Source organism: Vulpes lagopus, chromosome 3 (assembly GCF_018345385.1).
Source record: "Vulpes lagopus strain Blue_001 chromosome 3, ASM1834538v1, whole genome shotgun sequence".
Taxonomy (NCBI): Eukaryota; Metazoa; Chordata; class Mammalia; order Carnivora; family Canidae; genus Vulpes; species Vulpes lagopus.
Window position 1 is genome coordinate 65,635,200 of NC_054826.1, and position 26,753 is coordinate 65,661,952.

The following is a 26,753-nucleotide window of genomic DNA, read 5'->3' on the forward strand; positions in this document are numbered from 1 at the left end:
CCAGCTGTCAGGGCTGTGGCACAGACCCCTCTGGGTGGCAGGCAAGGGGAGACAGAAAGAGTGTCTGTGGCCAAATTCCCTTTTAGACACCTGAGCCTTGCCTGGCTTTGTAACTGGAGAGATTTGCATCCTCCCCCCTCCCATCTTCCCTGGGGAGACCCCGGGGCCCTCTTTTCTGGCTCTCCACCCTTGGAGAGACAGCGGGGACATTTCTCGGGCTTTGGATTTCTTGGTTTGCAACTCCCCGAATGCTAGGCTGGGCTGGGTTCTGCTGCGGCTGGCGGGCGTTTGGCGCTCTCATCTAGCGCTTCCCTTTGAAATCTACCCCCCTCCTTTTTTTTTTTTTTTAAACCAGGTATGATGATGTCAAACGTGATGCTGATGCTACAGTTACAGACACGGCCCCTGCTGGCGCAGCCTCTCTGATTCTCTCTCCGTCTCCGCGGCCAGCGCTGGGCTTTTGCAGACAAGTGCATCTCCTAACCAGGTCACATTTCAGCCGCGACCCACACTCTCCGTCCGTCCCCGGAGTCGGGCCGCAGGAGGAAGACGGCGGCGGCCGCTTGCCAGCCCCGGGGTGGGAAGAAGGACCCGAAAATACTGCAGAAGTCGAGACCGGCCCCCTCCGCAGCTCGCCGCTGACCACGATGCGCGCCCCGGGCTGCGGGCGGCTGGTGCTGCCGCTGCTGCTGCTCGCTGCGGCCGCCCTGGCCGAAGGCGACGCCAGAGGGCTCAAGGAGGGCGAGACCCCCGGCAATTTCATGGAGGACGAGCAATGGCTGTCGTCCATCTCGCAGTACAGCGGCAAGATCAAGCACTGGAACCGCTTTCGAGACGTGAGTGTGCAGGGCCGCGAGCGCCGGGCGGCGGGTGCGGGGAGGAGGCTCGGAGCCGAGCCGCGGTGCCGCCCCGAGGGTCCTCAGCGGCCGGCCCGGCGCAGCTCGGCGCCCCTCCCCGAGCCCCCGGCCCGGCACCCCAAGCCCCCCAGCCGCCCCGGGCGAGCCCCGGGCGGGGACTTGCTCCCCGCTGCAGGTCGGGCGCGGAGAGGGGCGCGGGAGGCAAGGGGGTGCAGGGCGCCAGGGGTGGGGGCCCGGCTGCGGCTGCACCCCCACCGGCTCCCCTCCTTTTTTCGGTGGCAGGAAAGGAGCCCCCCCCCAGGCCTGCCCCCAGCCGGGTGGATGCTGCAGCCTCCACATACGGGGCACTGCAGAAGGGGCAGGTCTGGGTGCGGCCGGCCGCTAGGTAGCATCGCCTTGCGCCAGTGCCCTCTGTCCCCACCTTGGCTTTGGGGGAGGGAAGACGGAAGGGGACAGAGCCCTCGGCTGGGGCTTTGAGTTGGGGCTGGGGGTGGGGGGCGTCCTAGCAATCCTCATTAGGCGACACGGTGAAAGGCGTGTCCATGATTGGGGCCGAGGCCACCTCGGGGAGGCCACCAGAGCCAGGTCTGGGGTCCGCATGCTGGTGGCTGCGAGCCCACGGGGCTGGCTTTCCAGGACCAACCTTCCTTGGGGGAGCCCGGCCCAGAGAGGGGAGCGCCTCCGATCCGGAGGAAAGACTCTGCAGCCCGGTGGGCTTGGAAAGCAGAGGGGAGAGCCCCGGAGCTGGGTCTGGGGTCCCTGGGGACGCCCGCCCCGGCGCTGCCTTAACCTTGGGCCGAACTTAGCCCGGTGGGGGTTGGGGAGGCGGCTGCGGCCGAGCGGGTTGCTGCAGCACTTTGTTTACGAGCACCTGTAGATCAGAGGGGAAACGGGAGGCTGTGTTCCCAGGAGGGGGAAGTAGGAGTTGGGTGGGGGTGGGGGGGCGGTTAGCAGAGGGCGTGGCTGGAACCCGGCGAAGGGGGGCCGGGTGTGAGGTGGAGGATGGGCCGGATGCGGATGCACCGGAGGAGAAGAGCGCTGGTCCTGGCCGCCTAGTGCTCTGGCACCTAGAAGCTTCTAACACGACCCCAGTGCTTGCCTTTGACTGGACACACTCCCTCATCAGACCCACCTGGTACAGCACTGGCCACACCATGACCTTCCTCATCTTCTCTTAAATTGTATGCATCCAGAAGTTCCTTAGAAATGTGTTTAAAACACACATGCTTCGTATGATCTCCAGCCAAATGATGGGAAAAGGCAGAGATAGGAATCTTTTTGTTAGTGTGAGACAAGTGACAGTTTCTCTTCAAAGTCTAACCAGTAGGTTGGAATTGGTCAGAAAGAATTGCATGCGGCCAGGTGCCTGGGCCCTATACTAGGCAGTTTGCCCCACCCTCGACCCGGCCAGTGGAGGGAGGCAGGAGCCCCAGCAAGGCCTTTTCCGAGGCTCCTGCAGGCCCAGCACAGATTAGCTGCAGTCTCCCGCCGCTGCCTGGGAAACAGCCCGGCCACAGCAGCGAGGGGGCGGCGGCAGGCTGGTCCATCCTGAATCCATGTGTCACCGGTCCAGGCCTCCCTCTGACTAGCTGGCTGTTTGATCTTCCAAAGTAAGACTGGTGAAGGTCAGAAGGAAAAGAAATGCTTAGCAGAACGGTAAACGTTGGAAAACAAAGATGCCTCCCCATCTCCCTTCATCCACCTGCTTCCAATAGCCAACCCTGTAGGTGAGGATACATGACTGACTGCTTGACCCCCTAGCACAAGGCTGCCCACCTGTCTCCCTGCATTGGTGCCAATCATTTCCTCCTTCCTCCCATGCAATCCTCCCCTTCCTTCCATCAGAAGAAAGGCACCAGAGTTGAAGTTCTGCAGGACCTGACTCCATAGGATTCAGGAAAAGCTTTAGGACATGTATTAATTTGGGTGGCCTCGGGCTTTTATAAGGCAGATGCCCTCCAAAACCCCATTTAGGGTGGCCTTGGCTATAGAAAGACAAGATCAAGGTGAGAAGGAGGCCAAGAGGGTCTGGCTCTGGGGAATCCATTGGCAGCTTCTGCAGAAGGGCAGGAGGCTGCTAGCTCAGAGCCACTGCATTGCACAACTCTTAGAGGTGCCACAATGTGATGGCGCCCCCTGGAGTTGTGCAGTATTGGCCCTGCCCACAGGGACTCTGCCAGGACCACAGACACTTCTCATCCCTAGCAGAGGGATGAGCAGAGGGATGTAGCAGAGGCCCCACTTCCTACTCTAAAGCCTGAAGGCCCTCTAGTTGGGCACAGTAGCATAGGGCTTTATATACATTTCATCAGGCTAGCTTTCTTGAAAAGATGCTCCTTGGATCCTCAAAGGATCCAAAGGAGAGATGGAAGTTCTTTTGAACCTCTAAGGCATTGCCAGGTTGAACCAGAGCCTTGTTCATAACCACAAAATGGTGCAGGCCCCCGGTTTGCCTGAGCAGAAGGGAGGCAAGCGAGAGGAGTGTAGTGTAGTGTAGTGTTCTTGGGGCATAGGATGGAGGAGTGAGTACTGCAGGTGAGGGACATGTCTCATGAGATGGTGCTGACTGCCCCGAGGCGGGGGAGGATTGAGGGAGTCAGGTGGAAGAGGTCAGGAAGACGAGGAAGAGGAAGAAAGCATGGGCCAGTGCTCCAACATGGAATTGGTCTGAGCTGGTTGGGGAGGGGAGTTCAGTTTAGCATTCTTTCTCTGAGCGCTAGGATTACAGGGAGGCAGGATTTACCAGCAGAGTAATCCTCCCCTCCAGTGGGTGCAGGGCTCTCACATCCTGTGCTTGGGTAGATTTCCTCTACTGCCCAGTGTCTTGCTGCCAGGGAGGAGAGAATCTCATGCCAGAGGGGTGGGGCGGGTTGTGATCTAGCTGTGCCCTACCCTGGGCAGGCCTGGGCTTTTCAGAGGCCTGCTCCCCAAGTGTTCTTATCTCCGGATTCACTCCCTGCAGAACTGGGCAGGGGTGCGGGGTGGGGGGGGGGGGCGCGATCTTACTGCAGGTCTTCAGAACAGAGCATCCAGCGCTTCATAGACAGAGATGGACCCGAGAGAGGAGACAGGCCCATTACACAGCATTCTTCCGGGCAGGTTCCAAGAGCCCGACTAGCAGCACGGAATGTTTTTTCTTCTTGGCTTTTCCCTACTTTGTACTCCACTTCCATTAAACTTTAATGATATTTATGGGTGTCTAGCACAGTGCTTGGCCCCCAGGAGGCACACAGTTAATGTACGTTGAATCACCGATTGTAGTGAGTGCTTGCATCTGCCTGTCCCTGCAGTAAACACTTGATGAGCATTGCCTCTTGTGCTCCTCGACAACCTGGGAGCTATTTACCATTTCTTCGCGATCCAGGCATTCTATGGTTGAAAAAATGAAGGTGCAGAGAAGTTAAGTAATGTACCCCAGGGTTGAATAGCTTACTTAGTAAGTGCCAGGCCTGGGATTTGAATCCAGGTCATCAGATTCAGCTCTGCTTCTCAGGGCCCTCTAGGCCTAACCTTTAGTGACAAATGGGAAGGAAGAGTTGGCCCCGAAGAACACTCTACCCTAGCTTGTGCCCTGTGAGCCTCAAGGTTGCCCTGGGCTGGTGGGCCAGAGCCCTCCGTGTCTTCGGCAGCCTGCTCCCCACTGCTTTACCTAGCCACACCCCAGAGGCAGCTCTGTACCCAGGAGAGTGCAGTGTGCTGGGAGAGCTCCGGCCCGGGAGTTGGAAGGCCTGGGTGCAGGTTCGGGCTCTGCCACTGGCTGGCCACGTGATGCCAGGCACGTCACATTACCTCTCCGAGCGTCAGTTCAGGCTAGGACACTAAAACAAACGGGTCAATGTGGAGGCATTTTGTCACAGGGCTGGAGGGACTCCCCAGCCCCAAGCTCCGCAGACAACTACCAGATGGACCATCATCTCTGGGGCTAGCCCGCACCGTGCCTCAGTTTCCAGGAGAAGGACATTGATGTCTGTTCGCTCATTCAGTGCAGATCTGAGCACCTCCTGTGCACGAGGGGCCTCACCTTGGTCACAGGCACTGGCCCAGCGAAGTAGAGCCTGCGGGCTACTCATGATTCTCACATTTTTATGATTGCCAAGTAAGCCAGTAACAAGTTTTAGCCACCAAGGGGCTCCCTCATCACCACCCCTCCCGTCTCCCCATTCCACACACCTAAACCAATGCTAGTGTGGGAATGAGATGCACAGATGTTTGTGAATAAGTGTGGGTGTGTGAGAAGAACCCCAAACTGGGTCAGAATGGATTCCATAATTGGGGTTTGGGGATGGGAGGGTGAGTCCTTCACTGGCCTCCTCTTCTCCATTCTGATTTTGAATCCTCTCCCAACTGGAGGGGTTGGCGTCTCCTAGAATCGTGTCAGCATGGTGAGGGACACTTGAACACCCGGCAGGGCTCCAAGCCTTGGGAAGAGAGGGGAAGAAGAGCACTCTGCCTGGAGAGGCTGTCGTATGGTCCTCTCACCTTCGAGGCAGGCTGAAGAGGGGAGAAGATCACCACCACCCCCGCTCATTCTCCAGGAGGTCAGAGGCTGTCTGGAAGACTGGAAGAGCCCTAACCTACCCCATGCCCCAAGGGCCGTGGGTGAACACTCAGCCTGTCTTCCTCATGAGAGGACAGAAATAGCTGTGTGACCTTGTGAGAGCCACTTCACATTTCTGGCCCTTGATTTTCCTATTGGTTTAATAGGCTGGCTAAACAGAAGCATCTACAGAGCCCTTATCCTTCCATGGCTCCGGGAAGATGGCACTAGAGCCGGTCAACAGCCCCTTCACCCGCAGACAGACCACCCACCCCACAAGCTGGGGTCCTTCCACAAGCTGGGCAGCACCGTCTTTGGGTTTCAGGAAGGGATTATCTTTTTGCTCCCAAGGAAGTATCTGTGACCAAATCAGGGTCGGGTATGCATTAGCCAGAGTCCGAGAAAGCTGAGAAATGGGGCCTAATGGCATCTTGGGGCAAACACCAGGAAATAGTCATCCTACCCTGTATAGGTTTCCCTGCAGGTGTAACATAGGTCTTCTTTGGGCTGTGAACAGGGAAACTAAGTGCCTAGGCCTGGGCGTGGATACACCCCCGGAGCTCACCTGGGTGGGCACACCTAGGCCCAGCTGCGGGAGGTAAGGTGATGTGGTTCTTGAAATGGGACAGCCTCTTAGCTCCTTCCTCAGGGTTCCTGCTGTATTTATTCGCCATAAAGTCATTTGGCACACGTTGGTGCTGCCTCGTGGCCTCACTTACGCTACGGGCTTGTATCTAAAGAGTGCTCCGACTGGTATTTTTAATGTGTGTTTATCGCATTCCTCCCATGGTTATGCCCCTGAGGGCAGGACCTTGGCGATAGACTACTCTGTACCTTACCACCCTGTCTGCAGAGCATTACTCAGGGTATGTGTGTGCACACAGTAGGCACTCAGTATAAATGCACACATTATGGAATGTTCCAGAAAGGATCTCAACTAACTCGTCCTGTGATCTGGGGAGATCTCTTTCTCTCTCTGGACCCTGAAAGGTTGAGACAAACTAGAACCCTGGCACCCTGACTCTCCAATGATTCATTTGTAGGATAAGGAAGTGAATGACATCTTGAAGGAAAACTGTCTCCTCCCTGTCCTTCAGCCCCTGGGCCTGTGGGCCTGGGCCTGACTGTAGCCAGCTTCCCCTCCCAGCCTCTCACCCATCCTCAGCATGCCTACAGAGCAATCCATCCACCTATCAGACCTGGGAATGGGTAAGCACAGGACTCCACAAGTGAGGACAGGTTCCCCGAGGCAGGGCATCCTGCCCCTGTGCTCTCTTTCCTGACATCAGAGAGGAGGTCAAGACTTCACTCAGTTGGAAGGACAAGCCAGGCCTGGCCAGTGTCTTACATCTGCCTGGATACAAACCTCTGGCCTTTCCCCTGTCTCTCGTTCCCTGGCACAGGTTGGAGTCTGAATTTATTAAGGCTCTGTGGCCCTATCCTCAGAGTTCTCGGTTTGGAAGAGCAGAGAGAGCGGAACTGTGCAGCCCCAGCGGCACTAAGACCCAAGCTCCTCTGTTTTCTAGATGGAGATGCAGTCCCACCCGAGGACCCCTCTCCCTTCTCAGCCCAGTCGGTGTTCTTTCCCCATACTGTGCCTGTGGTTCCACAGAGATCCCTGGGATTTAAATCCTTCCTCCACTCCTGTCCTAGAAAGGAAAACACGGTCTCAAGGCAACTCAGAATTCCAGGCCCCGTCTCCCTTGGATCCCTCCCCTGTTCTTTGCCCTTTATGGACTCTTGGGGCTGCTGCCTAGAACCAGAAACCCAGGGACAGAAGAATGACCAAGATGCCCGGAGTAGTGGAGAGGTCGAGCCCGTGGAGTGAGGGCATTGCTGCTTGCATACCTGAGGCCAGGTGGGGCCCCTGGCTTGCTGGGAGTGATAAGCACATTTTTGCCCTCGAAGGAAATTCCTCCAAGGGGAGAGGAGGTGGAGACCGCGAGTCTCCCCCATGCCTGTCTCCCTCTGTTTGTGCAGGCCTGACGCACAGCCTCTGCTACTCCCTCTGAGAGAGGAACAAATATGTAACAAACGACTGCCCCTCCTTCCATGTCCTCCACATGCCAGCCACTGCCTCCTTGAGGTGCCTTCTGCATGGGCCTGTGACGGCCAGATCTGTCCCCCACTCATTCCTTTCTGGGTTCCTCACTCCCGGCTCCGCTGGCTGTTGGCAGGGACGGACGGGACAGGCCCCGGCCCCGGCCCCGGCCCCAAGTGCCCCCACTCCTGGGCCTTCTCCAGGGGACCGGGCTCCATTGGAGGCTCCCTCACCTGAGGAATGAGGCAAAAATACTGCCAGGCACAGGGCCTTCTAGAGGTTGAGAGAGGCCTCGCCCACTTCCATTTTTAGAGGTTCTCAATCTTTTTTTTTTTTTTTTTAAGATTTTTATTTATTTATTCATGAGAGAGAGAGAGAGAGAGAGAGAGAGAGAGGCAGAGACACAGGCGGAGGGAGAAGCAGGCTCCATGCAGGGAGCCCGACCTGGGACTTGATCCCTGGTCTCCGGATCACACCCTGGGCTGAAGGCAGCGCTAAACCGCGGAGCCACCGCGGGCTGCCCAAGGTTCTCAATCTATTAAAAAAAAAAAAAAAGAAGAAGAAGAAGAAATGCCATAACAAGGTTACAAAAGTTGTGCCTTATTTAAAGTCTCATGATGGACATCTTCTGGTCCTGGCAGTGTGCCTCTGCCTCATTTGCTGACAATGTCAAAAGCCTATATTTGAGGCCCCTGATGGCTGTGAGACCCCAAAGTGCCTCTGGTCCACCCGCTCCCCTAGGCTCCCACCGTGTGTGCTAGAGAACCCAGGCTTCAGGGGTCCTGTTTTGTGGCTTTTGAAAGTCTAGAACCTCACAGTTTCTCAAGCCCTCTGAGACGTTGCACAGTCCCTCGGCAGCTCAGGGAGGAAGGCAAGGAAGTCATCCCGTTTCATGGACAAGGGAGGTGGGGTTCGGCAAGGGCCATACCGGAGACTACAGGCTTGCTGGCAGTCAGAGGCAAGGCCAAACGGGGGCCCAGTGCCCTGCTTCCATGTTGGGGGTCCGTCTCCCCATCACACTGTGATGATGCAAAGAGGCAGGCGGAGATCTGCCCAGGTGCTTTTTAGTCCAATAAATCTGGGCCTGCGGGGGGGGGGGGGGGGGGTGGGGGGGGTGGAGCTGCTCTTCTTTTCCTGCGTTCACTGCAGATCCCGTCCTCCTCAGCAGATGGAGAGGCCAGGAGAGATTGGGTTAATTCAAGCTGTGAAGTGAGCGGGTGATTTGGGTGCTAATTAAAATGACAGGAAGTAAACAGCGCTTGGAAACACCCAGCATGTGCCCCCTAAGCCCAGCTAGGCCTGCGCACTTACCGCCATCTCTCCCCCAGCTTGGCACAGTGGGCCCTGTCTCCATGGCAACCGAGCTGAGCCGTGGAGATCAAAGCAGGAGATGGGTTAGCTCCAAACCAGCCGAACCAGGGGCTTATGAAGGGGTTTCTGGGAAATGCCTGGAGAAGGCCATGTCCAGGTGTCTTCCCCCACCGTTGCCAGCCCCTCTGCTGCCTATAGGGCTCCCTGCCTAGGGGTTGGAGCAGAGCTGGTGTGGTGGGAGGAACCACCCATGAGCTGGGATTGGACCTCTGGGTCCAGCTCCTGGCCTAGGACTTTCCTCATCTGCTAAAGTTATTGGATTTATGGAGCAGTACGGAGTCCTGGTTAGGGACACAGATTCTGGAATCAGGGTTCTGGGGATGTCAGTATTCTCCTGCTGTGCAATTGATATGTGATCTTGTATAAGTCACTTCTCCAAGCCTCAATTTTATCATCTGAGAAATGGAGATAATAATAGCAATTTTCTCTTAGGGTTGTTGTAAAGCGTGCCTGAGGGGCACCTGGGGAGGTTCAGTTGGTTAAGCATCTGCCTTCGGCTCAGGTCATGATCTTGGGGTCATGGGATCCAGCCCTGCATCAGGCTCCCTGCTTAGCGGGGAGCCCACTTCTCCCTCTGCCTCTGCCTCTCCCCTGCTGCTCATGCCCTCTCTCTCTCAAATGAATAGATAAAATCTTGGGAGAAAAAAAAAAAAGAGTACCTGAGCCAATAAGTATAAAGTGCTTAGCACAATGCCTGCCACATAGTAATTGCTGAAAAGATGTTAGCTGTTATTAGCAGTATTTTTACTATGTGCTAGGTGCTGGGCATAGATGGATGCATTTTATATGGTGTCTGCCGTCAAGGAACAGGCCATCTAAATAGGGCAGATGCGACGGCATTGCTTGGTTGTAACTGGGACAGTAATAAACCACCCACTACAGTCGGCCTGAGGGGAAACCAGGTATGGGCCTGCGTTAGGGAAGATGATACCCAAGCCAGGTTTTGAAAATGAGTAGAAGTCCTGGATGCAGGACTTGAATAGAAGCTGGATGCAGGCACACATCCCACTGAGGAAGGAGGCCGTGCCAAGGTCTGAGCATGCTGAAGCCTCTGTTGGCAGGGGCTGGCATAACCAGGAACAGATCAGGAAAAGATAGACTTTCTTCTGGAGGTAACAGGGAACCAGTTAGGGTAATTGTTGTTGTTGTTGTTGTTATTGTTGTTGTTTTTTAAGATTTTATTTATTTATTCATAAGAGATACAGAAAGAGAGAGGCAGAGGGAGAAGCAGGCTCCATGCAGGGAGCCCGATGTAGGACTCGATCCCGGGACCCCAGGATCACGCCCTGGGCTGAAAGCAGGTGCTCAACCACTGAGCCACCCAGGTGTCCCACCACTGAGGGTTTTTAAAATAGATATTTAGTATAGTTTTTTCCCCTCATTAGAAAGTAAGACATGTTCACTGGGGTGCCTGGTTGGCTCAGTCAGTAGAGCATGTGACTCTTGATCTTGAGGTTGTGAGTTCAAGCTTCCTGTTGGGCCTAGAGCTCACTTTAAAAATTAAAAAAAAAAAGTAGAACATGTTCACATTGTAGAAAATTTGGAAACTTGGAAAAAGGCAGAAAGCCATCAAGATTCTCTGTATTCCTATCCCCCAGAGCAAATCACCGTTAACATTTTGCTACATATCCTTTTTACCTACTAACCTTTAAGATGTTTTTTCAAAATGAGAACAAGGTATATTCAGTGAAGGGTTTTCAGGAGGGATTGTTTCTGGAAGCATCCCTGCAGCTGTGGTGGAGTGGAGGACAAATGACAGGGAGACCCAGTCGACTGAGGCTGGGGTTGGCAAGGTGGGAGGGGGACACGGTGCAGGGGGTGGTTGGAGAGAGCTGGGTGGGGTGTGGTGGACGGGATGTGGAGATGCTAAGGACAGCCTTCGCCTTGCTCCTGTAATCTTGGAGAGGGTGCTGTGATGAGCGTTCCGGGGCAGAAGGCCGGGAGCCCTAGTTCCAGTGAGTCAGCACACTGAGCATCTGCTTTGTGTGAGAGGGAGGGAGGAGCTGCTCTTTTTCCTCCCCGAGGCCCCACATTAGAGGTGACGATGCCAGAGGAGATGAGGAGAGTGTTGGACCTAATGCAGAGCTTGCAGGACTCTACCCCTGATGGTGGCTCAGCACCCGTGGGAGCTGGACCAGCTCTACCGCCCATAAGGCTCCACGGGGCTTGGGTGGTCCTGGGGCAACGGACAGTTCAAAACGCTCTGCAGGTGATTCTAATGTGGGGTCATTGCTGACATCCACGTGGCACAGAGGAGGCCTGTCAAGGCCGAGGATGCAGTGAGCCAAGCTTAGGGCCCTCTCTGGGTGCAAAGCCCTCCCCCCTTCTCCAGCACCCCCTTCTCAGTGCCAGATGGTTCCTCCCCGAGCGAGAGAGGCCTCGCCTGCCCTTGCCGGGTCATCCATAGAGTCCTGGCTCGGCTCTTCATCTGTCTTCTGACCCTTGGCCGGTTGCTCTGCCTCCCTGGGCCTCAGTTTCTTCCATTTCTATGGGGTTGATCCTGCGGGTCCTGCCTGCTTCACAGCAGGACCGCTATGCTGAGCACCGCTGGGCACAGGGACGGTCACGGCTGCTGAAACCACTCGGGTAAAACAGGCGAGCTCTTCCATTGTCCAGAAATGTGGATCTCAGCCTAGGACCCACCCTCCCCCTGGCCTGGCCCTTGCTCCAGAGCCCTGGACATGGGCTCTTCCGAGTCCTTGTTTCTCGGGGGAGGACGTGATCGATCGGCAGCAGAGCCAGGACAGAACCAGGCCCCCTGTTTCCTGAGAAGACCCTCATGCCTTTATGGGACCATTTGTCACAACTGCTAATAAGCCCACTTGGGTGCCATAAATAGACACCATTGCATCGAAAGGCATCATTCACACTTGCCAACAGACACCTCCTTTTCAGCTTATAGATGGTGCTAGCCCACACCTGACATCAGAGGCCCCTAAATGTGTCCTTGAGCTCTTTCTGCCCCCACGCTGCCCATAAGACCTTGTCCCCCTTCCCCGAGGGATGCCTCAGGGCTGTTCTCCTCACTCCCCACTGGTCTCTGCTCTCCCGAGGGTAGGAAACAGGGAACTCTGTCTTTTCTGCTTGCAGGGGCTCCTCCTGGGGCCTCTCCCTGCCCGTATCCTGCTCCTCCACCCGGAGTCCTTGGTCCCTTCTCCTACTCTAACAGCTTTTATTAGTTGAGCACTTTCTAGACCGCAGGCACCCCGTGGACACAATCTTTAATCTCTGGCAAGTTCCAGGAGCTAGGTCCTGAGCTCCTAAAGGTCAAAGTGCTCACCCAAGGTGTGCTGGTTAGGGGGTGGGGGCACTGCGTGACCCTGGGGCCCTCTCTTTCCCTCAGCCCCCTCCCTGGCTGGCTGTTCCCTCTCTCCTGGGAGCCAGGGCCTTTGGACGTACTGGGGAGAGTTGGGGGCCGGCCTGGGCCTAGTGAAGTGAAGGAGAGGGAGAAAGTGAGGAAGCGGACAGAAACACCCCCGAGAGCAAGCCAGGAAGAGCAGAGCCAGTGCCCTGAGCCCTCCTGGGGAGAGGGCTGCACCCCCCGCCCTCCCCAGCCCTGCCTCACCCTCCCTCTCTTTGCGAGGAGCCAAGAAGGCCAAGCTGAGGTGGTGGGGGGAGGGTTTGACGCCCAAGTGTGAAAAGTGGGGGCTGCTCACAGAAGTGGGCTTTGTTAACCTCATTTCTGGATAGAAACCATCTGGCCTTCGGTGAGCTGCCTCGAGGTGTCCTTGTTTCCTGTGCACACTGAGTGTGTACTGTTCCTCGCACGTGTGTGCGCATATGTGCACGTGCTCCCAGATGGGATCGGCACACCTGCACATAGACACGCTTTAGGATATGTGCCCATGGGTGTGCTTGTGTGCGCCCGGGGCCCTCGTGAGTGCACACGTGTGTGCAGAAGCACATGCCCAAGGACACGCTCGGCCACTGCATGCTCTACCTGGTCTGATGCCCACTGCCTTCTTGCCCAGGAGGCCGTGATGATAAAAGCCTTTATCCCTGCCTGTTCCTCTGATGCCTGTCAATTCCCAGGAGAGATGTCAGCGGACCCGGAGCCCCTGGGCTTTCAAAACACCTATGGGTGCCCTCCTTTGTGCTTGTTGCAGCCCCCGTGTGTCTTCTCCAGACCCCTCCCACCCCCACTCACAGTGTGGCCTCTGCCTCCCATTCCTGCACAGCTCTGATGCTTGGGTGGGAGGGACTCAGGATGAAGGGTGCAGCTGCGTGTGACCCCCAGCTCCCGAGCCCCGTGCAGAGGAGGCTGGCAGCTGGCTGCTTGCACTGCTGGATTCCAGCCCTGAGGAGCCGTCTCCCTGCCTGCCTGATGGAGCTTCCAGCAGGAGCGTCCCGGGAGCTGGCCGCTGCTTGCAGCAGCTGCCTCTGCCCCATGAGGACCGTGGGGAAACCAGAGGGAGCAGGGGATTTAGTGCCAGGGAGCTAGGTGGGTGTGAGCTGCTCTGCCTCTGGCCTCAGTGGACTCGTGGGCCCAGGGGAGGCCCTCGTGGCTGGAGCAGGGCAGGGAGCTGTCTCTAGGTGCCTGAGGTCTTGGAGATGGTGTGCTGTGGCCAAAAGAGAGATCTGAGCTGGGGTGTCAGGAGACCCCAGTTCTGAGACACCGGGATCTGGGGTGGGTCATGTCCTGTCCGGGCTTTGGCCCCTCCTGCACACACAGGGGGCCAGACCAGATGGCCTCAGAGGGCTTTTTCAGGATCCTATAAATCCGAGGATTTGCAGCTGGACTGTGGTGAGGAAACCAGGGACATCAGAAGGGACTGTGGCTCCCCTTTCTCTCAGTGGTGATCTGAATCCTACAAGAGAGTCAGACCCTGAGTGAGAAACAGTTCCTGTGCAGTGGAAGAGAGGCCCTCCTTCTCGCCCCACTCGCATGGTGGCAGGTGGCAGGTGGTAGGGGAGGGGACTGACATGGGAGGGTCCCTGGCAGAGGGAGGGAGGGAGTGGTATTTCAGGGACACCTGAGGCACAGGCCTGAGGATCACTGTTCCTGGGTGGTCTGCGTCCCCTCCACGGCTGTCCTAATGGTCGGGCCAGGGCAATGGAGAGATGGGGCCTCACCCTCTCAAAGCCATGGGCTTCACTCTAGTGCTCTGAAAGCCAGCCCTGGGGGGCCCACAATGCTCCCTGTAGTGAAGACATAGGAATACTGGCCTCCAATGGAAGGCCATAGAGCTTAGAGGACCAGAGCCATCAGAGACCACTGCCCAGTGCCCATGGTCACATGATGAGGCCTGTGGAGCACTGGGACCACGTGATCTGAGAGTGGGCAACACACTAAAGTCCCCATCTCTCCTTCTCTCCTCTCCTTCCATTCCCTGTGGCCTGCTGCTGCTGTTTCCTGATCCCCAGGAGGTGGAGGTAAGTACTGCTGGGGGCCCCACTGTGCATGGTCCCTATGCAGCCCCACGCCCCACCCTCCTCTCTTCTCCCTCTGCACCCTCTCCCCGATCTCTTTCCCGCAGCTCCCAGCATGATGAGGGGGTCAGGAACGTACGGGAGATGCTGGAAGGGATTCTGGATAAGGGTTTAGGGAGATACAGTTCTGGGGGAGGCAGCTGGCAGGGCCCAGGTGGCCAGGGGTTGTCTGGGCAGTCACGGAGGTGATAGCAACTAGCATGTGGGGGCTGTGGTCCAGCCTTCTTCCCTCTTGGCTGTGGAGTTGAGCCTTGGCTCAAGGGTGGCCCTTCCCTTCTTCCCTACCTCTCTGTCCTTCCTTAGGATGACTACATCAAGAGCTGGGAGGACAATCAGCAAGGAGATGAAGGTAATGTCATGCCCCTCCCAGATAAGGGAATATGACTGACACCCGTGAGACTTGAGACCCAACCATGGCCTTGGAGGCTCTGTGGGAGCCAGGCTCCAATGGAAGTGGGGGTTTGGAGCTCTGGGCTACTGGAGAGAGGAGCTTCTCAGCCTAGAAGTGGGGCTGGGGGTTCCTGGGCTCTCTGGCACTGGTTTCCAGGTGACCTGTGTCCTGGTCCTGTGTCCCTGCAGCCCTGGACACCACCAAGGACCCCTGCCAGAAGGTTAAGTGTAGCCGTCACAAGGTGTGCATCGCCCAGGGCTACCAGAGGGCCATGTGCATCAGCCGCAAGAAGCTAGAGCACAGGTGAGGGGCTTAGGGTGTTGGGGGGCTTGGGGGCATGCTTAAATAGCAAGGACTTGCTTGAGTGTCTCCTATGTGGCAGTTATCTATTGCTGCAAAACGACTGACCCTAAAACTTTGTGCTTAAGACAAGTGTATTATCTCACACAGTTTCTGAGGGCCAGGAATCTAGAAGTGGTTCTGTTGGATGATTCTGTCTCAGGGTCTGTCATGAGGTTACAGTCAAGATGCTGGCCAGGGCTGCATCATCCGAAGGCTGGACTGGGGCTGAACGATCCACCTCTGAGCTCACTCATGAGGCTGTTGCTTCTACTCACATAGACCTCTGTCCATAGGGATGCTTGAGTGTCCTCACAACACGGCATCTGGCTTCCCCTAAGCGAGGCATCCAGAGGAGAGAGAGAACAAGGAGGAAGCCTCAAGGTCACTTACAATCTAGTCTCGGAAGTCTACATTGTCATTTCTGCCACTTCTCTTTGTTAGAAGCAAGTCTCTAGGGGAAGAGAATTACGCTTCATCTTTTGAATGGAGGAGTGTCAAAGAATCTGTAGACATCTTTAAGACTACCACGCTATATGAGATCATTCACCAAGCAGTGTGGGACTCAGGGAAAGGCATCTCTCCTCTCTGGGACTCGGGGTCCATATCCATAAGACAAATAGGTTGGCCCAGATAGTTTGAGATTCTTTCCAGCTCTGACATGCAACGACTTAATGGAATATTTAAGGTCATAGCTTCTGGGGCTTGTAGAGCAGGGAAAGGTGTTAGCTCCAGCCCAAGGACAAAACCTGCCAGGATCCAAGACCCCTGGAGAAGGTCCTGTTTCCCTCCTTTCTCTCTAGGAATCCATGTTTCTCCGTGAACTCTTACATTTTGTAAATGTTGGTGAATAACTCAAAGACAAAAACCTTTGGTTGCTTAGGGCGTCTGGGTGGCTCAGTGGTTGAGCATCTGCCTTTGGCTCAGGACATGATCCTAAGGTCCTGGGATCGAGTCCCACATCGGGCTCCCTGCAGGGAGCCTGCTTCTCCCTCTGCCTATGTCTCTGCCTCTCTCTGTTTGTTTCTTAAGAATAAATAAATAAAATCTTTTAAAACAAAACAAAAAAACCTTTGGTGGCCAAGTAAAATGAATTTCTGGGCCAGATGTGGCCTGCAGGCCATCAGTTTGCAACCTCTGATTTGGTGTGACCCCTTATGCAAGGTGCAACTCCTTTTCGAATCTTGCACTCAGACCTGGAGTTGCTGAAGGCCCCCCTGGGCTCAGTAACCACAGGGAAGGGGAAGCCGAGGGTCTGTACCCTGGTGGGCAGGAGCAGGGAGGAGACTGCATGTGCTGTAGATCACCAGGGCCAGCTTCTTGTTGGAACCTTCATTTTCTGTGTCCCTCATTCATTTTCACCTCTACCCCTGTGCCCTCCCTATCCCTATCCTCCCATAGGATCAAGCAGCCCACCCTGAAGCTCCCTGGAAACAAAGACACCATCTGCAAGCCCTGCCACATGGCCCCACTCGCCTCAGTCTGTGGCTCTGATGGCCACACTTATAGCTCAGTGGTGAGGAGCCCTGGGCCCAGGTGGGGAGGGTGGGATGGGGGGCTGGGTTTACATCTGAAGCCATAGAGAGCAGAGAGGACAACCAGAGCCTCCTGTGGGGCTCCCAGTGCTGACACAGGGCCAGAAATGCTTGGTCAGTGCTTGAAGTGTGGTCAACCATAGAAGGGACACCTGAGCCCCGGGGTGGCAGGGTGGTGGTGGGGAGCTCCCTGAGAGTCGGAAGCAGACCCTGCTGCCAACCTCCCCCCACCCGCCGGCCTGAGGCAGGTGCAGGTAGGCAGTGGGACTTGGAAGACGCAGCTGGGCAGGTAACTGCGAGTCAGAGTAAGTGAGGCAGGTCCTCAAGTACCCAGGGCTCTGGAAGGAAAGAGCCGTGTCACCCAGTTGTCAGGGAGCTGGCTGACTGATGGAGCTTTCCGCAGGCAGATTTCCACCCAGAGAGGAGGGTGTTTGCCAGCAAGCACCAGGCGTTCTGGGGCAGAAGAAGATAATCCTCCGGGAGACAACTATGTGGGAGGGAATGGTGGTTGGGGGGAGCGAATCCCTACCTTACAGGATTTTTCTGAAGGTTAAATGAGACATTCGCAAAAGCATTTTATAAACTCTAAAGTACCATAGAAAGGCAGGTGCTCATTTAGCAAATGATTGCTAGCAAATGCTTCTGCTGGCAACCAGGAGTGGGGAGTGGCTTGGCTTGGGGAGGGCGCTATGGGCTACAGTTGTTGGGTTCTGGGGCTTAGGAACCCAACCTTAGGGTTTTGGGGTGAGATGCAGGTTTATGAGCCCCATGCTGTGGGGGAGGGGAGAGAATCAGCCAGAGGCTGGCCCTGCAGAGGCAGGAGGGAGAGGAGGAGGCGAGGCTGTCCCACAGGCCCCCCAGCAGGCAGGAAGCTGCCCTCCCAGGTCAGGGAGCTGTCTGCGCCAAGGGGGGCATCATCAGCCCCGTGGCCCTGGGCATCTTCCCAGCCCCGTGGCCGTGGGCATCCCTCTGAGTTCTCTGCTGACCCTCACGGAGCTGTCAGCGACCAGCGGAGATCATATAAGACCCTACGACGGCTTCTTGTTAGCCATCATCCCGCGGGGGTGAACCACACACGACCGGGGCAAGCACTTGAAGGGCAGGGAGTGGGTGAGACCCTCTGCAGGGCTGGTGCTGGCGTCAGCAAACAGCTGGGACTCTTAGTAAAGGCGGGAGAATTGGCAGATGTTAGCATTGAGGCGGCAGCTGTCGCCCAGAGCCCGTCGGAGGTAACCTCCATGGGAAGACCCCTGAGGAGGGGCCGGCAGCCAGTTACCCAGGGCCTGAGGGACTGTGGTAAGAGGGAAGATAGGCCGGAGGGCAAGGAGGAAGGGGCCATGGGCAGCTCAATGGGGGGGAGGCGGTTAGAGGGGTGGAGGGTGTGGAGACATTAGAGTCCTGGGAAAGATAAGTGTGCAGAGACATTAAGCTAGTGTAGACTGGGGTTCCTGGGAGCCTTTGAATCCCTGGGAACCCCTTTCTGGGCCTGCTGCCCCTGCAACACTGTGTACCTTTGCCCCCCACACTCCCATGAGGGACCAGGAGGGCTGGCCCTCCAGGCTGTTTGCAGGTGCTGTCCCTCCCGTCAGATTGGCTGCTTGGTAGGCTCCGAGTGCCCCCAGCTACAAGTAGCCATGGTGAGCACCCGCCCCAATCACATAACCCGACCTTTCTTCTGTGCAGTGTAAGCTGGAGCAGCAGGCGTGCCTGAGCAGCAAGCAGCTGACCGTGAGATGTGAGGGCCCCTGCCCCTGCCCCACAGAGCAGGCCTCCCTCTCCACCACCGATGGCAAGCCAGGTACTGAGTGGGGCTGGGGAGGCCTCACCGCCAGCATCTCCTGGGCCGCCTCCTTCAGGGCTCTGGGATGCTAGGAGCAGGATGGGAGAAATGGAAAGAACAGGGACAGGCCTGAAGACCCATGGGGCTGGGGGGCTTGGGCCTCAAGTTTAGGGAGCGTGTGCTGTGTGGTTTCAGCGCTGGGGACTGAGCAGGGAGGAAGATGGGAGAGGACGGGAAGGGGGAAGGGGTCTTTGGTTTCTCCCCTTCCCTCCTGAACGCCGCCCGGGTTCGGGCCTGGAGGGCAGCACCCCAAGCTGAGACCATGCTGTGCCTTACCCTGCCTTTCCCTGTACGCCTTTCTCCCCATTTTGCTGACTCTAGAGACCTGCACAGGTCAAGACCTGGCTGACCTGGGGGACCGGCTGCGAGACTGGTTCCAGCTCCTTCACGAGAACGCCAAGCAGAATGGCTCGGCCGGCAGTGGGGCCAACCTGGCCAGTGGTACAGAAGCTGCTTGCTCTGCCTGGGAGGAGGGAGGGTGGTGGGGAGATGGGTGTGCACAGGGCCAGCCTGCCTGGGGCGCCCTCCTTCAGACCCTGAGCTTCCAGAAGGACCTAGCCCCGGAACAAGGGGAAGGTGGCTTCAACCAGACAGGAGGCAGTTGGTTAGCTAACAGGAAGAACTTCTCAAAGTGGGTGGAAGGAGCTTAAACCCTAAAATGGATAGCCAAGAGAAGGCAAGAAATTCTCTTTCCTGAAGGGCCTTCCAGACAGGCTTTTGAATAGCTTGGGTGCAGCCCTATGTAGAGGCAGAAGGACTGACCTTTGGCCACGCTTGAGTTTCTCACTCCCTCGGTTACATTCTGAGCTGCCCTGACCCTGACCCTGGCCAGATGGAGAGGTGGAAGGATGCGTGGACAGATGGATGGGGTGGTTTACCTTGAGCGTGCCTGAACCTGGCCTTCTCCCCAGGGCTGGACAAGAGCCTGGGGGCCAGCTGCAAGGACTCCATTGGCTGGATGTTCTCCAAACTGGACACCAGCACCGACCTCTTCCTGGACCAGACAGAGCTGGCTGCCATCAACCTGGACAAGTATGAGGTCTGCATCCGCCCCTTCTTCAATTCCTGCGACACCTACAAGGATGGCCGCGTCTCCACCGCTGAGTGGTGCTTCTGCTTCTGGAGGGAGAGTGAGTGTGGCCCCTGGCTGGCCCCGCCCCCTACACCGCCACTGCCCAGCTCACCTGCTCCCTGCCCTCTCCAGCTCCACACCTCCTGGAGCCCAGGAAAACCAGCACTTTAGCTCCATTCCTTGCCAAGCTCCTCGGTGATCCAGATTTTGTGGGTCCTGAAGCATATGCACTTTGGGGAAAGTAAAAATGGAAAATTTCTAGAGCCCCTTGGGGTCTTGGAGAGGGTTGCTGGGTCTTAAAGCTGAAGCTATATTCGCTTTTCAGTGATGCCACTTCTGGGCATGTCTCACATTATTTGCCCCAAAACTGTGATTGTCAGCCTTAGAGATAGGGCATCATTTACTAGCTTTCTATATCCTGAAGCAGAGCTGGGCATGTGCTTCGAGATCATCCAGGCCAGGCGGCAGTCATCATCAGTGGGGAAACTGAGGTCCCTGGGGGTCAGCTGACTGTCCGGCCCGGGAGGTAGGGGAGGCCCTGGTGCTCTGCTTCCACTGTTCTTCCTGTTTCCCGCCTCGCTCTCTCCTGTGGTGGAGGCAGTACGGCGTCCATGGTCTGAGGCCAAGCCTTCCACTAGGGCTCCACCGCAGGCTGGTTTGGGACCCTGGGCAAGGCACCAAATCTTTCTGAGCTCAGTTTCTTCATCCAATTTGGGAGATAATGCCTGCCTGGGAGGCTGTTGTGAGGGTGACCAGAGAAAATCTGGATGCAGAGCCCCATCTAGATCACAAATCCATCCTCTAGGGTGTGGTGTCTCCATCACTTTTAGGGCCCCCACCTGCCCCGCCTCCTGGTGCTTTCACCTTCCAGGCCTTTGAAGTTCATTCTGTTGATTCTGTACAGCAGCTTCCTCTGGCAGGAGGCTGGGGACTGATCTCATTTTACAGTCAGCCAGGGCCACTGGCTGGGAAGGGCTGGGGACTTCTCAAGGTGACAGGCAAGTTAGATTTGGCTGCAGTTACATTTGGGCTTCTTTTTTTTTTTTTTTTTTTTCTTTTTTTTTAAAGTAGGCTCCAGGGGATCCCTGGGTGGCTCAGCGGTTTAGCGCCTGCCTTCGGCCCAGGGTGTGATCCTGGAGTTCTGGGATCGAGTCCCGCCTCAGGCTCCCTGCATGGAGCCTGCTTCTCCCTCTGCCTGTGTCTCTGCCTCTCTCTCTCTCTCTCTCTCTATGTCTATCATGAATAAATAAATTTTAAAAAAAATAAAAATAAAGTAGGCTCCATGCCCAGTGTGGAGCGTGACACAGGGCTTGAACTCATGACCTTGAGATCAAGACCTGAGCCGAGATCAAGAGTTGGACGCCTAACCCACCGAGCCACCTGGGCACCCCTATTTGAGCTTCTGTCTAACTTTCTTACTTCTGGTCCTACGTTTCTCCTTGGGCCTCTCTCCTGGGGAATCCGTGAACTCCACCTCCTCTTCTGGATCCTGTGTCCTCATCCCAAGACTTCCCAACATCCTCAGGGAGCCTTGGGCTTCTTGGGGCACCTCAGCCTATGGCACAGCCATGGAATGGCCTCCCCCAGTCAGAGTTTGTTTTGTTTTGTTTTAATCTTGCAGAGCTCCTATGTCAGTTTTTGGGAACTTGGAGGGCTCTGTGCATCTCACTACCACCGTGGGGCTTCCTCAAATCAAAGCCTGGGTATTTTAATCTTGCAGAGCCTCCTGCCTGGGCTTCTAAGCCTTGGGGGCCACTCTGTGAGTCCTGCCAGCACCATGGGATGGCCCCCATCAGAGGCTGCTTCTCTCCCCACAGAGCCTCCCTGCCTGGCTGAGCTGGAGCGCATCCAGATCCAGGAGGCCTCCAAGAAGAAGCCAGGTGAGGGGGCTGGATGGGGCTCAGAGGAGGTGGGAGGAGGGGGCAGGGGTGCTCCAGGATCCCCTTGAGGCCCAGAGACTCCAGGCTCCGGGCATTATGGAAGACGCTGAGTCCAGAGCAGGCCCTGCCTAGGAAAATAGGAAGCGAACTTCCTTCCTCTGCTTACCCTCGTGGTGGGACAGACAATCCCAACCAGCCCTTCAATAAGTGTGTGCTAAGCACTAATTCTGTACTCATCCATTCTGGGCCTGGAGAGTGAGATAGCAGAAGGTTCCTAGAATCTTCCATTCAATTCATTTAAGCAGGGGTATGTGAAACTCAGGTGAGCCCCCTCCACGGCAAATGTTCGTGTCTGCCTCAGAGACTCGAGTGCCAGCCCCAGAGAGGACAGTAGACCTGGCCCAGGTCAGAACTGATGGGCAAGACGGTTGGTCCCTGGACTCAGAAAGCACGCAGGCTGCTTGGGAAAACACAACACACGGGTTGACATGCCAAAAAGACAGAGCTACCAACTGTGGCTTGTGTATGTACGGTGCTGAGGGAGAGCACAGTGGGTAAAGGTTAGCCTGGGCGTCTGCAAAGGCCCCTAGGGGAGCTGGTGTTCAAAGGAAGACCTGAAAGAGGAGAACGAGCCAGCCAAGGGCAGGACAAAGCTCAAGGTTCTTGAGAAACAGAGAAAAAGGGCCCATGTGGCTGGATCATGGTGGCTGAGGAGAGAGACGTCCAAGAGGCAGATGCCATAGGGCCTTGTAGCTCCTTGAGTGCAGCTGGTATTTAACTGGTACATGGGATCAAATGCTGGAACCACCCTATAGAGCCTGTTGACTGAGAGCCCAGTGGCCTTTGGGGATGGGCATTAGTGCTACTTCCGCTAGGAAGCCACACTCGTCCCTCCCAGAAGCAGTCCTCTCCAGCCTGTGTTCCCTGAGCGTGCTCACTGGGCCTTGGGGCACCCATCCCATAGTGCCTGGAATTGTTATTTCTGTGTGTGTCTCACCCACCTCCCCGGGGGGGGCAGCGTCCCTGGCCTACTCTCAGAAGTGCTCTCAGAAGCAGCCTGTTGGGTGGACAGAGGAGCCGCGGTTCCAGGGCCTGAGGGAAAGTGAGTGGGGCCTGAGGCTGAGAGGACAGGCCTGGGCACTGTTGACAGAGGACAGCCAGGCCAGAGGAGCAGCTGCAGGAGCTGGGGTGTGGAGTGCTCTGACATCAGGGAGGCAGGCTTATCTTTGGTTCCAATCAGTCCAGCCAGGAGAAGGGCCAGCATCCAGCCCTGGGTTTGTTGGGAGGCTGCTACCTGGGCTGGCTGGGCTCTGGTGGGGGCTGGGTGCTTGCTCATGCATGCCCCAGGCTCCAGGGCCACCTCTCCGAAGAGCTCATGCCTCAAGGCGTCTGCTCTGACCCTGCTGGGGCCTGTTGTGTTCAGGAATCTTCATCCCGAGCTGTGATGAGGACGGCTACTACCGGAAGCTGCAGTGTGACCAGAGCAGCGGTGACTGCTGGTGTGTGGACCAGCTGGGCCTGGAGCTGACAGGCACCCGCACACACGGCAGCCCCGACTGCGGTAAGGGTGGCAGCATGGGTCCTCCCCACTCCACACCTGCAGCTGGGAGGGCTCATGGGGCGCAGAGCTGCTCTGTGCCACAGGACTCCAGGGAGGCGGCTAGCCAGGCCCTAACCTGCCCCTCGGCTTGTTCCCCTCACAGATGACATCGTGGGCTTCTCAGGGGACTTTGGGAGTGGTGTCGGCTGGGAGGACGAGGAGGAGAAGGAGACGGAGGAAGCAGGCGAGGAGGCTGAGGAGGAAGAAGGCGAGGCGGGCGAGTCCGACGATGGAGGTTACATCTGGTAGATGGCTCTCGGGGGGGCCACGGCAGGCCAGGGTGCCGGTGGCTGGGGGAGACAGGCCAGCAAAGACCTGGACAGAAGCAGGCAGCTTCCGCATGGATCCGGAATATACAGTTGGAAGGACCCTGGCTCCAGCGGGGAGGACTGGATGCGTGAGTGTGCATGGCACGTGTGCGACGTGTATGGCCAGGACGTGTGAATGTGTGTGAGTGTGGCATGCGCTGTCAAGTGTGTCCTTGGTCCACACTGCTCCAAAACCTCCTTGTTGTTTTCTTTCCATGTATTGTTGGTTTTAAAGCACACGCATTCACAGCACACATACACACACCACAAGGTCAAAACTGATGAAATGAGCTGCCCCCTGCCATGTCCCCAAGCTTCATCCACCCCTGTCCTGACCCCCTTGGGTTGCCCTGAATGGGGTCTCGTCTCGATTGCCATCCTTGGCTCCCCCAGCCCTGCCTCCTCCTGCCTGCGCCTGCCCTCTCCCACCTCGCTCCGTAGGTGTCCCCACTGCAGAGGGGAGGGAAGGCAGGGAGCTGTCTGCTGGCTGGGGTCCTCCTGGAGCTGGGGTCCTCCTGGAGCTGGGTCAGTTTGGCTGGGACACGCCCACCAGTCTCTGATGACATGGGGATGATGACACCTGCTACAGTGAGCCCATTCCCTTTGCTGGATTCCCCAGCACTAGAGAAACTGCTCTCCTAACCCAGACCCACGTGAGCAAGGGTGGCTGAAGCTGGGGCAGGGGAAAACCTTGCTGCCAAGCTGCTGGGGTGGAGCAGAGTCAGGAGGAAGGAAGGGTCTGCCTTTGCAGACCTGGAGGAAGCTCTGAGTGCCAGGCCCTTCAACAGCCTGGCCCCTTCCTGTGGGCCTCAGGGTGGCGGGGGATGAGGGGGGCACTGGTCTGGGCCATTCCCTTGGAGGCAGTAGGCCGTAGTTATGCAGGTGGGTTCTGCTGGGCCTTTCAGGGCTGCTGCACTGCCCTTGGTCCCCTGGGCCGCTCTGGGCACCTCAGGATGGGGCAGCAGGTGAAGAGGCTGGGTTTCAGCCAAGGGTACGTGTGTGTGTGTGTGCACCCACCATCTAGACCAATGGGAAGGTTGTCCCTGAGACGCAGGGAAGGAGAAGCTGGGAAAAGCTCCACTTCCATGAGCTTTCCCCATCTCTCCTCAAGAGGATGGCACCAGGCCCACTTCCTTCCCCTCCCCTCCCAGCACCTGGGGGGCCCCTCTGACCTCTCAGAGGGTCCCCTGAGGCTGCTCTGGTGGCTTCTCCAGGCTCCAAAGTGTTCAGAAGTGTGAAGTGTTCAGGAGTGGTGAAGTCACAGGGGCTGGGACCGGGGCAACCAGAATCTGAGGCCATACCTCCCTGTTCCTCTGCAAATCTCCTTGCCAGGCAGGAGCCAGGTTGGATGAGACGGTGCCCCATGTTTTGTTTTTGTTTTGTTTTCTGTCCCCTTCTCTCCTCCTTCCCAAGCAAATTCCTTAACACCCTTGGTGAAGAATTTCTAACCTGGACCTGGGCCTCTGCTGCCCTTCTGTGCATGGTGAGCGCAGTGTGTGTGTGAGTGAGCGTGAGTGGGTGTGAGCAGCTGTATGCGTGTGACCGGGTGTGAGAGCCTGGGGGGGGGGGTCACCCCCGGGGGGCCAGGATGTGGGGAGGGGTGTCCATGTGCTGGGCGGGCCGCTGCGGTGGGGGCCCCGGGCCGAGGCTCCCTGGACAGGGCTCCAGCCCGGCCCTCCCCGGCTTCTATTGGACCTTCTGGAGGAACCCCAGCCAGTCTCCCCTTGTACTGCGCCCCGGAGTCAACATCTTCCCAGTCCTGTCCTGGGGAAAATAGCAAAACCGCAGTTAGCCCCACGAGCCGCTTCGCATTCGGCAGCCCAGCAGCACAGGTCTAAGTGTCACGCTGTCCTAGACCCCCACGTCCGCTCCCCCCAGCCCTCCCTCCCTCCCACCACCCCCTGGCCTGGGCTCAGTTCCAGGAACCACCCTCTGCTCTAAGCCGCTGCCCCCCCTCTCTGGGAGCTACTTGAACCTTCCTGCTCTCGCTAGGATTCGAGTTTGTCCATCTCGTCCCTCTGCCCCAGTGAGGCTTCTGGAACTGTCACTGGGAGCATCTGTTGAGGAGGCTGGGGCATTGCAGGGTGGGAAGGGGGCGCAGAGGAAGGGGCACCCCTCTCTCACTGTCACCCTCCCCTCCTGGGGGCACATGCTCTCCTTGTGTCTCTGGGTCTTCTGGTTGTGCACGTTTCTTATGACCTTGTAAATATGTTGTAGAAAGAAAGCAAAAGGCGCTGATCTAGACCCCGGTGGGACTCGGGGGTCCAGCCTTGCCCTGTCTCTGAAGCCCCCACACTGCTTTTCACCCCACTCTCTGACACTGAGGGTCCCCCCTCCCCAAGAGCTAGACATAGCACCTTGTTCCCAGTGGGCTGACAGCCTCCAAGTGACTTCTTGTCCGACAAGCTGCAGGTCTTTCAAGAGCAAGGTGGCAGGGTGGGCCTTCCCTGGCTCCTGGGATTCCCGCCCTGACCACCTGCCACCCAGCTGCTCCCATGTCCCCCTGCTCTGACATCCCCGCTCCCCTGGTTTAGGCGGACAGGGGGAGGAGGGCTCTGTTGAAAAGAGCTCCCCCCAAAGGGAAGAGCAGTTTCTCGCCTGGCCCCGGAGCTGTCCTTGGCCGCCCCCGGCCTCCTCACCCAGGGGCGCCGGGAGAGATGGGTACGTGTCTAAGATGGGGTGGTTGGAGTCGGGGAGAACAAATGTGCCTTGAGAGACCACTCAGAGGGTTCAGGGTGATGGGGAAGGAGGCGCGGCATCCGAGCTCAGGAAGGAGGAAGACGAAGGCGAAGTGGACAGGGTACCATGCCACATCACGACGGCCCCCTGTTGTCCCACTGGTGCTGTGACCACTCGTGGTCGGTGGTCACACTTCCTGCCCCACGCCAGCCCACCTGGTGTTAGTGGCCACCCCTGCGCCTTTCATGAGCTCTGTCTGCTTCCAACTTCACCTCTGAGTGGGTGGGGTCCCTTGGGACCCGCATGGGACTCCTCCATTTCACCAAAGCCTCACACCTCAGCCCTTGGGGAGGACGAATGGCTAATGGCACCATCGTGAGGCTGTGGGCTGGCGGGGGTCAAAGGGAAGAGACACTGGGGGTACAGAAGGAGACTCGAGACGTCCCGAGGAAGTCGCAAGCAGAGCAAACTGCTTTATAGCCTGAAGCCTACTTAAAATTGTGTGATGTGCAATAACTGAGCTTAGAGTTAAGAATTGTGTTCAAGTGCTTGGATTTCCGTCTGTATATTTAAGTGCTGAAATCGTATCTTTCAGTAATTTTAGATGTCTTTAAAAAAATCGAAAAACAAAGTGTTAGACCGTGTATGTGCATTGATGGGCACTCAAGCGTCCCGTGAGTCACCCCACCCTCTCTCTTTCCCCTGTGCCCCCAGGCCCTTGCCCCCAGCCCCCCCTCCACTTGGGGACCCCGCCTCGTGTTGTCTTTATCTGCCTATTACTCAGCCTAAGGAAACAAGTACACGCCACACATGCATAAAGGAAATCAAATGTTATTTTTAAGAAAACAGAAAATAAAAACTTTATAAACACCA

The 26,753-nt window shown here is 56.9% G+C and overlaps 1 protein-coding gene across 1 annotated transcript; it reads left to right on the forward strand.

Annotated features, from left to right (window-relative positions):
• On the forward strand, positions 1 to 26,753 carry SPOCK2 (SPARC (osteonectin), cwcv and kazal like domains proteoglycan 2). Its single transcript, XM_041749090.1, has 11 exons — positions 1 to 836; positions 14,171 to 14,179; positions 14,540 to 14,585; positions 14,816 to 14,930; positions 16,368 to 16,482; positions 18,185 to 18,299; positions 18,663 to 18,782; positions 19,253 to 19,471; positions 21,231 to 21,293; positions 22,717 to 22,854; positions 22,997 to 26,753. The coding sequence occupies exons 1-11, from the start codon at positions 648 to 650 to the stop codon at positions 23,140 to 23,142; spliced, it is 1,275 nt and encodes a 424-aa protein (XP_041605024.1). The 5' UTR covers positions 1 to 647; the 3' UTR covers positions 23,143 to 26,753.

Excerpts from the sequence above, each read along its gene's own strand:
- SPOCK2 (XM_041749090.1), top strand. The coding sequence starts at position 648 with ATGCGCGCCCCGGGCTGCGGGCGGCTGGTGCTGCCGCTGCTGCTGCTC. Across the intron at positions 14,931-16,367 it reads CGCAAGAAGCTAGAGCACAG|GATCAAGCAGCCCACCCTGA; the intron begins GTGAGGGGCTTA and ends ATCCTCCCATAG. Across the intron at positions 18,300-18,662 it reads CACCACCGATGGCAAGCCAG|AGACCTGCACAGGTCAAGAC; the intron begins GTACTGAGTGGG and ends TGCTGACTCTAG.